This window comes from Phyllostomus hastatus, unplaced genomic scaffold (assembly GCF_019186645.2).
Source record: "Phyllostomus hastatus isolate PE091 unplaced genomic scaffold, TTU_PhHast_1.1 phas_contig_29, whole genome shotgun sequence".
Taxonomy (NCBI): Eukaryota; Metazoa; Chordata; class Mammalia; order Chiroptera; family Phyllostomidae; genus Phyllostomus; species Phyllostomus hastatus.
Window position 1 is genome coordinate 43,601,580 of NW_025333835.1, and position 13,927 is coordinate 43,615,506.

At 56.2% G+C, this 13,927-nt stretch overlaps 2 protein-coding genes across 5 annotated transcripts in view; one reads left to right on the forward strand and one right to left on the reverse strand.

The window, feature by feature from the left end:
- Nucleotides 1-94: 94 nt before the first annotated feature.
- LOC123818784 lies at nucleotides 95-6,707 on the forward strand. Its single transcript, XM_045839045.1, has 4 exons — nucleotides 95-828; nucleotides 4,697-5,078; nucleotides 5,234-5,409; nucleotides 6,545-6,707. The coding sequence occupies exons 1-4, from the start codon at nucleotides 671-673 to the stop codon at nucleotides 6,705-6,707; spliced, it is 879 nt and encodes a 292-aa protein (XP_045695001.1). The 5' UTR covers nucleotides 95-670.
- The window catches only part of LCP1 (lymphocyte cytosolic protein 1), a 70,198-nt gene continuing 61,805 nt past the window's right edge, over nucleotides 5,535-13,927 (reverse strand). For all 4 annotated transcript variants that reach the window (XM_045839037.1, XM_045839036.1, XM_045839035.1 and 1 more), the window contains 3 exons: nucleotides 11,604-11,727; nucleotides 10,068-10,192; nucleotides 5,535-7,238 (listed from right to left, as the gene is read on the reverse strand). In XM_045839037.1, coding sequence (XP_045694993.1) covers nucleotides 7,106-7,238; nucleotides 10,068-10,192; nucleotides 11,604-11,727 — 382 coding nt within the window. In that variant the 3' untranslated portion in view covers nucleotides 5,535-7,105. The remainder of the gene's footprint in view (nucleotides 7,239-10,067; nucleotides 10,193-11,603; nucleotides 11,728-13,927) is intronic.

Here is a 13,927-nt window from a genome sequence, read left to right on the forward strand (position 1 = left end):
GAGAGTTGTTGTTGTTAGCTGAGACCGCCTAGCAAATATTTAACTTCCCTGGGAGGACGAGGCCAAGAACGAAAGCAGAGTAGGGCAGCGGAGATGTGGGACCGCGTCGGGTTCACCGCGGAGCCACGGCTGCAGAGTTCTGACTAGTGGACTGACTGTGCGCCACGCCGACGGGGGTCCCCCATGGAGCCCCACACAGTTCTTTCCTTGCCTCCGTCTCTGCCAACCTCTTTGACTTAGGTAGAGACACAGAAGGTGAGCTTCTCAGATCTGTGGCCAATGCCAGGACGAGACAGAGAGGCCGTGTGGGGGATTACAGGAACCTCGTGCGGCAAGATTTTCCTGGGTCTGGAGCGATGGACTCACTGCCAAGAGGGCAGGAGTGAGTGCGGTGAAGAGGAGCCCCCACCACACCTGGCTCTGGGAGTCAGCGGGGCTGCCATGCACCTGGGTGAGGCGGAAACCCAGGCGTCATTTTTTAAAAAATTATTGATCTCTCTTTTGAGAGAGAGAGAGAGAGAAACATTGATAGGCTGCCTTGAACCCACAACCTAGGTATGTCCCCTGACTGGGAATTGAACCCACAACCTTTTGATGTACAGGACAGCACTCCAACTAACCAAGCCTACCGGCCAGGGGGCAAAGATGTGTCTTCAGGAGCCCTAACCCCATGCCTTGTACTAAGACCCTGCCCGGGAGGACAGCCTGCCCTGAGAGGGGGACTCCGCTTTGCCTGTCTCTCAGGTGCGGGGCCCCCAAGGCCAAGGGCGGATGCCGTGGCCCCGTTGGCTGGCCTGGCTCGGACGTGCAGCTCAGGCTTGCCGTCAGGTGAGCACGAGAGGGTCGTTCCATTTGGTGGCATTTTCTTTTTTTTAATACATTCTTTTAGAATTTTATTTATTTATTTTCAGAGAGGGGAGGGAGGGAGAAAGAGAGAGAGAGAAACATCAATGTGTGGTTGCAGGGGGTCATGGCCTGCAACCCAAGCATGTGCTCTGACTGGGAATCGAACCTGCGACGCCTTGGTTTGCAGCCCGCACTCAATCCGCTGAGCTACGCCAGCCAGGGTTCAGTGGTATTTTCTTACAAGCTCAGGTGCAGCCCAATTTACAAGGCTTCCTTCCAACATCACTCGGCCATTAAAGCTGCATGCGTAATCTTGGGAGGTTCTGCAGACGCATCACTGATCGGTGTTTATCCCCTCTCCCCCAACTCATTGTCTCTCGTGTTTATTCATGGAGAGGGGAGCGGCTTTATCTTTTGCACGAAGGCCTGGCGTATCTGGCCCCTCTGTCGCCCTCCCTGAAGGACGCTGGTGTCTCCGGAGCCACAGACGGGGCGGAAGCCCGAGAGCAGAGAACTGTCCCAGGTTCTGATTCTTTTCCTTTGGCTGCTGAGTCGGAGCCGGCGACGCGGGGCGCCGAGAGGCCTGCTGGGCGCCGAGAGGCCTGCTGGGCGCCCAGACAGGCGACCGCATGCTGACGGTGGGCACAGGGTGGGGAACGCGAGGTTTCTCTCTGGACATCTCTCCATCCCTTCGTTTCCCCTTTCCAGATGGCCACTCCCTTTCATGGCCCTTCAGAGAGGACTCCAGGCTACAGGCCACGGTTCCCACCTTGGAGGGAGGTCATGCTGGAGGTCACTGGGGGATCTTCAATACCCAGGTGCCCCGGCTGCGCATCAGACCGATGACATCGGAGCCCCCGCCGGCCTCGAAGCTCCTGAGGTGCCCGCCCCGTGCATCCAGGGCGGAGACCAGCTCGTCTGGACCCGTCGACCTCCAAGGGTGGCCCGCGGGTCCCAGGGTCTCCGAGGGCATTCGTGGAAATCTCCTGGGCACATGCGCCCTGTAGGCACTGAGTCCCAAGGTGGGGTCTGGAAAAAATCTGTGTTTTAACAAGTTCCCCCGGAGATTCTTAAGCATCTGAACGTCTGAGAATCACCCCTAACCCTTTCACCGGTTTCTCACGGTGGGACGAGTCTCCCTTCCGTCGGCCCCGCGAGTGGTTCGGTTCCCCGGAGACGAGGAACTTGTCCCGTCCTCTGGGTCTTCGCACACCAGAGTCGCTCCCTGGAGAGACTCGGCCCCCGCTCTCTCCGTTTTCCATTAGGGAGTCGGCGGAGACCATGACGAGGATGTGCCCTCGTCCCAGGAAGTCACGGCAAAGTGCCCGTGTTGGGGCGGGAACGGGTGGGCCCCGGAGGGCCGAGACCCCCTCCCCCCACCCCGGGGCAGTGTGGTTCCCTGCGTCTCCTAGCCACCACCGGGAGTCACAGGGACTGCTCCAGAGGCCACGGGAGGAAACCCCACTGGGGCTCAGTGCAGGTGTGAAGGAAGAGGAGGGAAGACTAGAGCGATGCTCCACCAGGTCAGATACATTGAAAAGGCCGTCCTGGCAGCCAGCTGGAGGAGGCTGAGCCGCTGAGAGACACCGGCACTGTGCCCAGCAGGGCCTGGGAGACGCGGCTCTTGGGGCCGGTGCCTGGGAGTGGGCGCCCCAAGGAAGAGAGGGGCCTGAGGGGAGGGAGACAGCAGGGGGCAAGGCTGGATGCACCCGAATGGAGGGAGAGCCACTCTCCTCCCAACCAGCGCTGAGGGTGGGAGACCAGCAGGGGAACGCTCTTCTGGCCTCTCGCGTCTGTGTCATTGGGAATGTGTCTAATTTCGTGTCAAGCTGGGCCATGCAGCTGCGTATTGGCTGTAGATCTTTTAAGACGACTCCTTTTAGGACGGTGTTTCTCCAACCCTGAAGTGCATGCACATTAACTGGGGGTCTTATTAACATGTAGATTCTGGTTTCGGGGGTCTGGGTGGGGGTGAGGTTGCGTTTCTAATCAGCTTCTTGGGGCCCCTGGCCCGGAACGGCACTCGGAGCAGAAGGGTGGGGGCACCCGGGACCGCCAGGCCCAGAAAGGCCTGCTGCTGAGTCATCGGTTTCCATGTTGGAGCGCCGGTAGCTCTGGAGTTAAATGTCTGTGTGCGTCCTAACCCTCTCGATGCACGACAGCTCTGTCTTAACCAAGACGCCTGTATGAATGGAACTTCCCAATTTTGACAAACCTGAAAACATAAATATTAACGCCATGTTGGCGCCTGTCCCTGAGTTAATGATGAGAGAGTGGGTGTTGGCTAGACTACCTCCATTTTTGTGCCCTGCGCTGGGTGGGTTATTACATGCATGGAGACCGTAGACATGAGAAGACACGTAACTTTTTTCTCTCACGCATGCATGCACAGACTACAGTGGCCGGCTGTCTTTCAGGAGGGAAGGGGAGGATGCTGGGTATTCTGGCAGCGGGGGGGGGGGGGGGCAGGGGGGAGGTGGGGGCGGGGTTAGTTACAGGAACTTTGTTAGGAAACCATCCGGGACCAGATTTCACAAGAGGGTCAGTCCAGGCTGCTGACTTGCTCTGCTTGACAGTTCTGGTTTCTTTTTTTTTTTTTTTTTTAAAGATTTTATTTGTTTATTTTTAGAGGGGAAGGGAGGGAGATAGACAGAGAGAGAGAAACATCAATGTGCGGTTGCTGGGGGTTATGGCCTGCAACACAGGCATGTACCCTGGCTGGGGATCGAACCTGGGACACTCTGGTTCCCAGTCCGAGCTCAGTCCACTGAGCTATGCCAGCCAGGGACAGTTCTGGTTTCTGATCGTGAGGCTGGCAGAGAGATGCTGGGCAAAACAACGTCAAGTTCACCCAGAGAGCGCTGGCCAGTGTTTCATCCACGTGGCCAAGAGTGAGAACAGAGCTTCTGCCAGCCCTCCCTTCAGAGCTAATCCTCCCCGAGCTCCCACACTTTATTTACCACTTTGTTGCAACAACGATCACGTGGGTTTTTTATTACACCGTGTGCAGGTACACGCACATTATCTTCTTGCTGGATTCACCTGCTCCTTTAGACATAAAGTGGAGAAGTTGAAAACAGCCCCAGGGTCTCTCTCAGTCCAGGGTCCTTTGTCAAATAATTTGAGGAAACAAGAGGAGGATCTGTGTTTTGCTATCCAATGTTCAATACCTTTGCTAGGACGGAAACTTGGTAAGTACCTACCAAATTCAAATGAATGCCCTGTGCACAGGAAGTGGGTATAATATTACTGTGGCCTCGTGTGCTGAGGCAAACTATTTCAACAGCTTAAATATCTATTTATAAGCCACTGGTTAAATACCGTTTGGCAAACCTGTACGAGAGGACACTATGCAGCTGTTGAAAAGATCTAGGTGGGTCTAACGCACTGACGCGGAACAATCTTCAAGGTACGAGTGAAAAAGTGAGCCACAGAATGTTGTGTCTAGTCGTACGTAAGTTTGTAACATGGTTTGTAGTAACAGAGGTGTCACGTGTGCAGAGAGTATTTCTAGGAGGATACAGAAGAAACGGGAACAGTAGCCGGTGGACTAGCACAGAGGCGGCAGTGGGTGGATGGAGTGGCTTTTGGAGAGTTAGACTGTATCTGTGTGTAACTACCCCCGCCCACCACGGGCAGGGGCTCACAAAGTTGGCCTCAGTGCGCTGGCTGAGCGAGCCGGCTTCAGAGCATGCCCCTGGACACGGGGGCGCAAAGCTGGCCTGCTTGCCATTGTAGACCCATGGGGACAATTTTAATTTCCAACTACTTAAAAGGTAACAATATGCTCTAAATTTAGAACAGTGATCTTGCTGAGGTCGCTGTATCCCTTCCTCCTTCTCTGCCCCAGGGGAGCCTGGGTTCTCCTCCCAGAGCTCCGGGTCCGCCACCCTGGCCCTGTCCGGCAGGCCTGTCCATGCAGCCTCGTACGAAAGCACTCCGTACCGCTAACTGCTGGAGGTGCAGGGAAGGCGGCCGCCTGCTCCGTGGAGAAGCTGCAGGGACGTCCTGTCCGGGAATGGACCATTACCCAAACGCTGCTGCTAGTGCAGCCGGGACACAGCTTACATGCGGCTTCCGGCAGCCGTGCAGGTGCGTGGCACCTTGCCATCAGAGTGTGCCCACGCGGGACAGATGCCCTTCTGTCACAGCTGGCCACCCGAGCAGGAGCCACCGTGGCAGGACACCTCAGCACACCCCTCCCCTCTGCCTGCAAAGTGAGGCCCCTCCAGGTGAGTGAGGAGACCACCCCCCCCCAGCACTGCCCACCCAAAAGATTGTCTCAGGTGTCCCGAGAAGCTGTTTTGCGTCTGCCCCCAAGGCTGGCTTTTGTTCACGACCGGGCTCAGTGTGTTTCTGAGACCCTGTGTCCCGGCCCTCGTTTTAGATCCCGCTTTGTCAAACTCTCGCCGAGGTACTTCGTTTTCAGCCGAACTGTTTCTCAGCCCGTCCCCTCGGTGATCAGCTGCGGCCTCACCCTGCCCTCGGCGGCGGTCACGTACCACGCCTGTCGGTTCCTCTGTTTCACGCGTTTCCCGGCCGGACCCGCAGAGGGCAGTGCAGGTGCAGCACCCCCCCCCCCGCCCCTCCCTTCTCCCCCCTTTGCACGCCGCCCAGCACTGCGCTGGGCACTCACTCGGGGCGTGTGGGCCGAAGGAATCAGTGAGTCACAGAACCGCCACGGGACATCCAGTCTCAGGGACATTTTATTGGGACAGATTCCGGGCGTTAAGGCAGTAACACTCTTCTCGGAGGCAGACGGGGGAGACTCTCCCGAGGCCACGGTGAGCGCGGGGTGACCCGAGGCCAACCTCCTCGCATCCGGACCACGACGACGCCAGGGACGTGACTGGCTCCCGTCTGGGCCCCGGGAGCAGGCCCGGGGTGACTGGCTGCAACGGCTTTGAAAGGCGGCCGAGCTCCACGACGCACCCCCAGCCCCTCTGAGACGACACCTTGCGGGTGAGCCCTAGTGCGGGCCCACAGCGTTCTGGTCCCTGTGGGTTTTCACGATCTAGGTGTGCGATCTAGGAGGTGGGCGGCGCCTCGGGCTTCAGCTGGGAATTCTTTAAATATCCAGTAAAATAGCTCTTTGTAAAGCAACTCAGCCGGTGCTTATCCAGCTTGACATCGGCTAGGTATGGCTAGGTGTGTGTGTGCGGCCGTGTGGGGTGGGGTGGGGTCCCGCGGGGGCCCCGCTAGTTGGCATCTATGGCCCCCTGGGAGGTCGGGGGTGGCGACAGGCTCCTGCAGTACCAGGAAGAGTAAACACTGATAATGCGGCCCGGCAGCAGTCAGACCCGCTGAGACTAAGAGTGCGTGAAGCCCCCGCTCACCAAGGTCTAGGTCCAAGTCAGCAGGGCTCAGTCCCTGGGGAGGCAGGCGGGGCGGCACCAAAGGACAGAGGCTTGGTTACGGCCCCACGCTGCCCCCTGGTGGTGCGCTGCTCAACTGCACCCTCCGTGGATCTAACCAAGAATCTACCTGAAGGCACAGTATGGGAGGGGTTAGACCTGGTCTGGGCTCCAACCCTAGGGTGAAAAACCAGGGGGCTTCTTATTGGCTGAAAAAAAAAAAAACACCAAAAACTGATAACACATGGGACCCTAGTTCTGAGGAAAAGCTCTGATGAGGAGTGTCACTTCTCTGCAGGTTACCGGAGGCTCCTGGGACCCCAGGAGCCTGACTCATTTGCCAGATGCTCCAAGCGGCCCGGAGACAAGCATGGCCTGCGGAGGTGGGTCCTGGAGCAGGCAGAGCTCCGGCAGGTGGAGAGCAACGTCCCTGGGCGGCGGAGTGGAGGAGGAGGGACGGGGAGAGGGAGTCTTGCCGTGGATCAGACCTCAGCCTCCGCCGCCTAGCTTTAGGGCTGGTGTGGTGCTCGCCCTAAACCAGAAATGCACCCCCTCAAGCTGGCTAGGAAGAGCACGTTAACATGAGTAACAATGCAGCGTCTACGCTTGACTAATGGCAAGAAGCAGGGTTTTTTTTTTCTCTATAGATTTTCAAAAAAGCAGTAAGTTCAATGGTAAAAAAATATTTCTGAGATTGGGTCTTTTGCAAAGAACGAAGCACTTGTTAAATATAGGCCAGGCTACCGGCACGAACAGATAATACCCTCTTTGGAATCCTGTGTGATAGCGCCACCCAGTGGGAAACTCTGGAATGGCTTCGGCTGTCTCCGTCCTTCCCGGGAGCCTGGGGGTGCTGAGCGGCAGGCGGGTGAGCCGCCCGCAGCCCCGCCCCGCCCCGCCGGGCCTCACACTCTCCGCATTCCTTTGCCCATGAGGCAGGCGAACACCGTCATGACCATTTTGGGGTTCACTTCCACCAGGTCTTCCGGGAGGGCGTACACTCGTGCTCCAATCTTCCGGGCCATGGAGATGGCGTACCTGCCAGCGAGAAGAGAGGAAGAATGAGGAGACGTCTCAGAGGCGTCAATTTGCGGCTGCAGAGCTCAGCCCCCGCGGGGCCAGAGCCGGCCACGGCCACGCCCCCACGATCACGGGCCAATCTCGGCTCCATAAAGCTCCCGGCTCCACCAGACTTGCTGTCTGGCCTCCCCAGTGTGCCGCTCGTCCTCAGGGACCCCCCTGGCTCCTGCCACTTTGGATGCCGGCGCCAAGGGGGTCTTCCCGGGCTGCACGGTTGCAGAGAAAGCCATCCCGCCGGAGCAGAAGGTGTGTAGGGAAACGTGCGCAGACGACACCTGCGAAAACCCAGTTACAAGGACAAACAAGGGGAAATGCGTCTGCAACACTTTGACTTGACATGGCGGTTAGGTTATGCCTTGTTCCACTCCGCCCCTTGTGGGGCCCGCAGGTGTGTCCAGTTCTGTGGCCGTGATGCTACAGTAGCCAGTTTTACACTGCACACAAAATGACCACAGCTGCACCTGCGCGTCTTTGCTCTATTTATATAGTCACGGGAAGCTCATTTTTATTAGCTGTGATCTATTGTCAAACGAGCCTACATAGTCACTACCTGCGGGTTCTTCCGTTCCGTTGCTGGCTGTCTAGAACCTTCTCACAAGGGCGGCTCCAGAGCGTCTCCACTGCACCCAAGGCCCCGTCACCCACTCCCCCCCCACCCCGCGCCCCTGACGTGACTTCCCTCTGACTTTACGGAGCAAAGTCAGTCATCAGGCTAAAGTAGTCCCCATTCTTCCTTGCCTATCTTGCCACCACTTCCTCTGTGTGAATTGTTAATGAAATAAAATGTATTTTCTACCAAAAAATGTAAAGGAAAAATTATTAAAAATTTAAAAATAGAGCTTCGAAACTCACACATCGTCTGGCTACCATGAGCATTTGTAAGGTTTGGGGTCGTTCCTCTGGCCTGTTTTTAAAGTGGTTTTGAATGCTGCCCTTACAGGACAGGGCTTAGGGGTCCTGGCCCCAGTGACTTGGAATCTTAGCAAAACCTCCGAGTAATTGTAAGACCTGGGGCACGTTCCTTGAACCTAATCATATCCCTCTCGAACCTCTAGATTCAGGCTCTTTTTGAGGTCACTTACAAAATGTCCTGGGTCCTCAGACCTGTTCTTCCCTCAGCGGGGGGCGTTCTTACCCCCTTCACCTGCTCGCTTCTTCCCACTGCTCCCTGCGCTGCATCGCAGCTGGGGCGCCGCTTCCTTTGCCGGAGCCTCAGTTCGCTTCCCGCCTCCTCCGGAGCGCCCCGCCCTCTGCCGCCCACGCCACCCGTCCCACTCGGCCGTAACTGCCTTCGAGTTACTCATCTTCTCTCCGCTAGACTGCGCTCCAGCACCAGCGCGCCAGGGACACAGGTCCCCACTTTCCCAAGTGGGGGACAGAGAGAAGGGCACCGCTGGGGTGTTTTGAACACACAGAGGACGAGGGGCACTGCTCACTTGTTAACTCTGGGCCTGTGGTATGGGTGGAATTGTGTCCCTTAAAAAAGAAGATATGGCCCTGGCTGGTGTGGCTCAGTGGACTGAGCACAGGTCTGCGAACCAAAGGGTCACCGGTTCGATTCCCAGTCAGGGCCCATGGCTGGGCTGTGGGCCAGGGCCCCAGTAGGGGGCGCACAAGAGGCAACCACACATTGACGTTTCTGTCCCTCTCTTTCTCCTTCCCCTCTCTAAAAATAAATAAATAAATAAATAAATAAAATCTTTACAAAAACATAAAACCCCTATCCCCTAGTACCTCAGATTCTGACGTGTTTGGCAGTAAGACTGTTGAAGACGTAACTCATTAGCAGGAGGTCCTATGACTGGAGTCCTCACAAAGACAAGGGGAAGACACGCAGACACACCCCCGGAGGGGAGACAGCCGTGTGCCGCCACGGACACACAGGCAGGGAGGCCGGGTGCGGAGGGGCAGACACCGGAGGACGCGGCTCGCAGCCAAGGGCTCCCGCCCGGGGCCAGGAGGCAGGAGAGAGGCAGGGGGACGATTCTGCCTCACGGCCCTCAGAAGGGACCAGCACCGCTGTCACCCTGATCTTGGACTTGTACCCTCCACTCTGTGCGAGAACACATTTCCGGGACGCCACCTCCTTTGGGTGACCTTGTTACGGCAGCCCTAGGAAAGGACATGACCTCTCTAGAGCAGAGGTCAGCACACGTCCCACAAAGGACCAGACAGTAAATATTTCAGCCTGTGTGGGCTCTGCCGCACTACCCAACACTGCTGTTGTAGCAGTACAGCAGGTAAGTGTGTGTGTGTGTATGCAAGATTGTGTTTCAATAAAACTTTATCTATAACAGAAGACAACAGGCCAACTCTGGCTCACAGACTATAGTTGTCTGCTGACCCTCAGTCTACACGGTAAAGCAAAGGGCAGCTGCTCCCAAGCTGGTGAAGACTCTGACCTTGAACTCTGCCCTGCTCATTCATATCCATGGACATGCACAAAGAAGCTGTTTCTTTTCAGGCCTGCCCTGTACAGACCTTATCTGGGAGGTCTCCCATAGACTATGATTAGATCGTAGGTTTTATGAAAGCACAGGCTTATCAACCGGAAGAACACGCTTGCTCTTGGCCTTGGCCCCTCTCACACCAGGAGACGTAACCGACCACAGCACAACATCTAAAACAGTGAGGACGGGCCACACGCAGCGAGTCAAGTCCAGGAAAAGCATCTGTAGCGAAACTAAAGCTTTTGCACAAAAGCACAAGCGACACACATCACAGGTATCCAGGTGCTCGTCGGACCTTCCCCCACCCCCACCTTCGACCTCAGGCTCCTGTACATACTTTGCATTGTTGAGTTTCTCTTCATCGTTCAGGTTTTCCGTCTTCAGGAGGTCGTAGTTAATGGAGCCGGGCTGGATGGCGTCGATGAGATCCAGAACGGGCAAGCTCGTGCTGATCTTCGGGTCCTGCGGGGAGAGAGGGGTGGGCTCCGTCAGTGTGGCCCAAGGTCGCCTCTGCTTCGCGCCAGGGCCGGGGGTGGGGACACCGGCTCTTCCTCTTCCGCAGGAAATAGGCACAGCTGGGCCTGGGGCCTGCCGCGCTGCTGCTGCTGTGCACCAGCTGTACCTGTTTACTTTCCAAATTTCTGGTGGTTCCTGCAGAGGAGCTCCCTCAGTCAGCAAGCAGAGGCAGTGGGGAGGCGGGGGTAGGTTCTCAAACAGTCAGAGCACAAGAAAGCACGTGGAGAGAGAAAAGCAGAGTGGCAGTCACTGCTGGCGTGAGCAGAGGAAGTGATGATTGGATAAGAAAACATCCAGCCCTGGCTGGTGTAGCTCAGTGGATTGAGTGCAGGCTGCGAACCAAAGTGTCGCAGGTTTGATTCCCAGTCAGGGCACATGCCTGGGTTGCAGGCCATGACCCCCAGCAACCACACATTGATGTTTCTCTCTCTCTCTCTCTCTCTCTCTCTCTTTCTCCTTCCCTTCCCTCTCTAAAAATAAATAAAATCTTTAAAAAAAATAAAAATTGAAAAAAAATAAAGAAAACATCCAAAAGGGGAGACCAAAGACACCGGGAGAAACCCTACTCCGTTTGGGGGGATGCCCCCGGGGGGGTGGGCAGGGACAGTGGTGAGGACTCAGTGGGCCAGGGGTTTCGGTCGCGGCTCACTTCTTGGGGACCTCGAGGACAGAAGAGGGTCCGCAGGTCCAGGGACACGGGGCTGGCAGTTTGGGATTCGATGCAGTGACAGTAACTGATATTTGCTGGCGCCTCACAGTTCGCTCAGCACTTTTCTCTTCACAACTGCAGGCTGAATTTTCTCCTCACTATCATTCTTTTCTTTTTTTTTTTTTAATTGAATGTAGTGGGGTGACATTGGTTAATAAAATTATATGGGTTTCAGGTGCAGCATCCTGTCATCCATCTTCTGTGCACTGTACTGTGTGGTCACCGCCCCAGGTCAGGTCTCCTCCCATCACCATCTATCCTCCCCCCCCCCCCCCCCGCCCCGTCCTCTCCCCCTCTGGTCCTCTCCTCAACACACTGTGGCCCGTATCTAGGAGTTTTTTGTTTGCAGGGAGGGTTTGCTTAATCCTTCCCCTTTTTAAAATAAGTGATCTCACTTCGCAGCACAGATGTGGGCATCTACATTGAATTCGCAGTGAGTAAAGGGAGTGTCCGAGGTTAAGGGACTGGCTGGTAAGTGGTGGAGCTGGGATTTGAACCCGGGCATTCTGACCCCAAATCCTGTGGCATCTGGAAACATTTTGACGGCCACGTGAGCGCAGACCAGCACAGGGCTTAGGGGGCCGGGAGCAGTGGGCGGGGCTTTACGAGCAGTGGGTGGGGCTTTACGAGCAGTGGGCGGGGCTTTACCTTGAAGCTGGAGATGGACGAGCACTTCCCGGCCTCCCTCAGCGTGTCATTGACCCAGCTGACGATGATGTCGTCGTTCACCTTCTGCCCACCTCCGATTTCTTCCAGAATGTTCAGTGTGTACCTGAACGAAACCAAGAATGATTTCTGGAGACGAGTTGCTAAATGACTCAATATCCCAGAAAGCAGTGGGGGTGGAACACGTTCTTTTCCTTCCAGGTGTGTCGCGAAAGACAGCCTGGACGCCATTACGTCGCGGGGGAGAGCAATATATATATCTATACACGTCAGTTCCCTGCACAATAATGTCAAATGTAGCTTTGGGGTCGGTAGACTGAGATGCGGGGCAGAGAGCTCTTCCTAGGCGCCGCCACTGGACAGGGGGCGGAGCCAAATGAGACGCGGGAAGGAAAACAATGCAAAAGATTAGAACCAGTAACTTAAAGGAACCATAAAAAAAGGAACAATTCCACATTAGAACAACCCAAGTAGCCAACACATTAAAATGCAGAGTTGGGCACAAATAACGCCCCTGGTTTTATCACAAAATCCTAAGCATGGAATTCTGTAACGTAACCGTATCCCACTCAAGCACACCATATGATGTTTTCCGTGAAATGTCCAAATGAAAACTATAATTATCACACCTATATTATTACCCTACCCACCACACTCAAGCAGGCGTTATATACATATAAAGGGGAGGGGGGAGAGGGAGGGGCAGAGAGAGAGATCTTCTATTTAAGTAGAAATATCAGGAATACGTCACCACGAAGGTCACTTTGAAACAGAAAGCAAAGTCACTCTCCAGTCTGAGAGTAAGAATCACCTTCAATACTGCTCCGAGAACTGGGTTTGTTTGGGAAACTTTATTAAGAAGCATCAGGCTCTTAAAATTTCCTCCCCGTTCCCTCGGGCGACTCCGCCCGCTAGGGGGAGCTAGGGAACCGGGCGGAAGGCTCCAGAGGAGGTCAGCGCGGTGCAGCAGGCTTGCTGGCCCCAAGGTCCAGGCTGGCCTGGCCGGAGGGGTCCAGTTACCCCGGACAGGCCTTCAGGGCTAGGGTTTCCCGGTGCACCGCTCGCTCGGGAGCTCAAGTGTCCGGGCCCTGAGTCCCGCCTGGAGGGAGGGCGGATGGAAAGGAGGTCACCCTCCCGGCGGCCGCCCATGCACTTAATCTGTCCGCTGTCCTCTCTTCCAGTCACTGCTTCCCTGGGAAACACAGCTCTCCCCGATTTTCCACCGGGGTTTCAAGTCGAACCTCCGACAGAGCGGGGATAACCCTGCTTCCGTCGGATTAGAGCGCCACCTGCGGTCGTTGTGGGTGGGGAGGAACAGGCTCCTGCAACTTTGTGCGCATGTGTGTCTTTTGAAAGTACAGTTCTGGCCACTGACAGTGACCCTCCCTGGTCAATGGCAGCTGAGGCCTTTCCTCACTCAGCCCCAGCGTCTCTCTGTTCAGCGCATCTCTGGTCTCTTAGTCCCTCCTCTCTTGCAAGCCTTGTCCCCTGCCCCCTCCCCCCCCCCACACCCACGCCCTGGGGGGTTTCCATCTCTCAGAAGCGCCAGCAGCTCCTCTAGCCCCGCCCTCCCCCCGCCCGCCCGCCGTGCACCCCCCTGCCTCCGTGGCTCAGCTCCGGGCTCCGGCAAAGGATTCCTCATTCTCTGAACAGTTCTCAGGGCAGCATAAGCCACCATTATTGTAACTTGGACCCAGACATGGGACCAAGCTGCTAAGGACAAATGGGGCCGAATGGGGTGAGTCCCAGGTCAGGTTTCAACATATCCCCAGTTTGCACAAAGGCCCTGGTGTCAGTCTGTTCGCAATAGTGATGTTTTATGGCGTCACCCGCTTCCTGTTTCTCAATCATTAGCCTGTGTGCTAAGTTCCCAGCATTGATGGCACACTGAAGCATATCGGCCCGAAGTAAACACATTAGGGATGGCTGGTTAGCGCTTGCCGCCCCAGGTCCCGTCTGCGTGCAGCCTGACGGAACACAGAGTTCGCTTGTCCAGCAGCTGCGCTCCCCGCGGGCCCGACCTGTCGCTGCTCCTGGTCCAGGGCCCCAGCCTGCTCTCCTGACCCTCTCAGGAGGACAGACACAGGGCTCCGACCTACTTCTGGGGCCAGGGAAGGAAACGGCACACGGGGAAGCTCACCTTTATACAGAAGTCTACCCGCGGAAATAAAATGCTTAAAAAGCCACCACAGAACAGGGAGGTTTGAAAAGGTGCAGAAAGTTGTGGGGGCAGCTCGGTGACTGTGTCCAGGGGTCTGAGAACAGCCCCTGGGGGGCATTGAGCTTGGTGAGCACAAGGTTGGCTT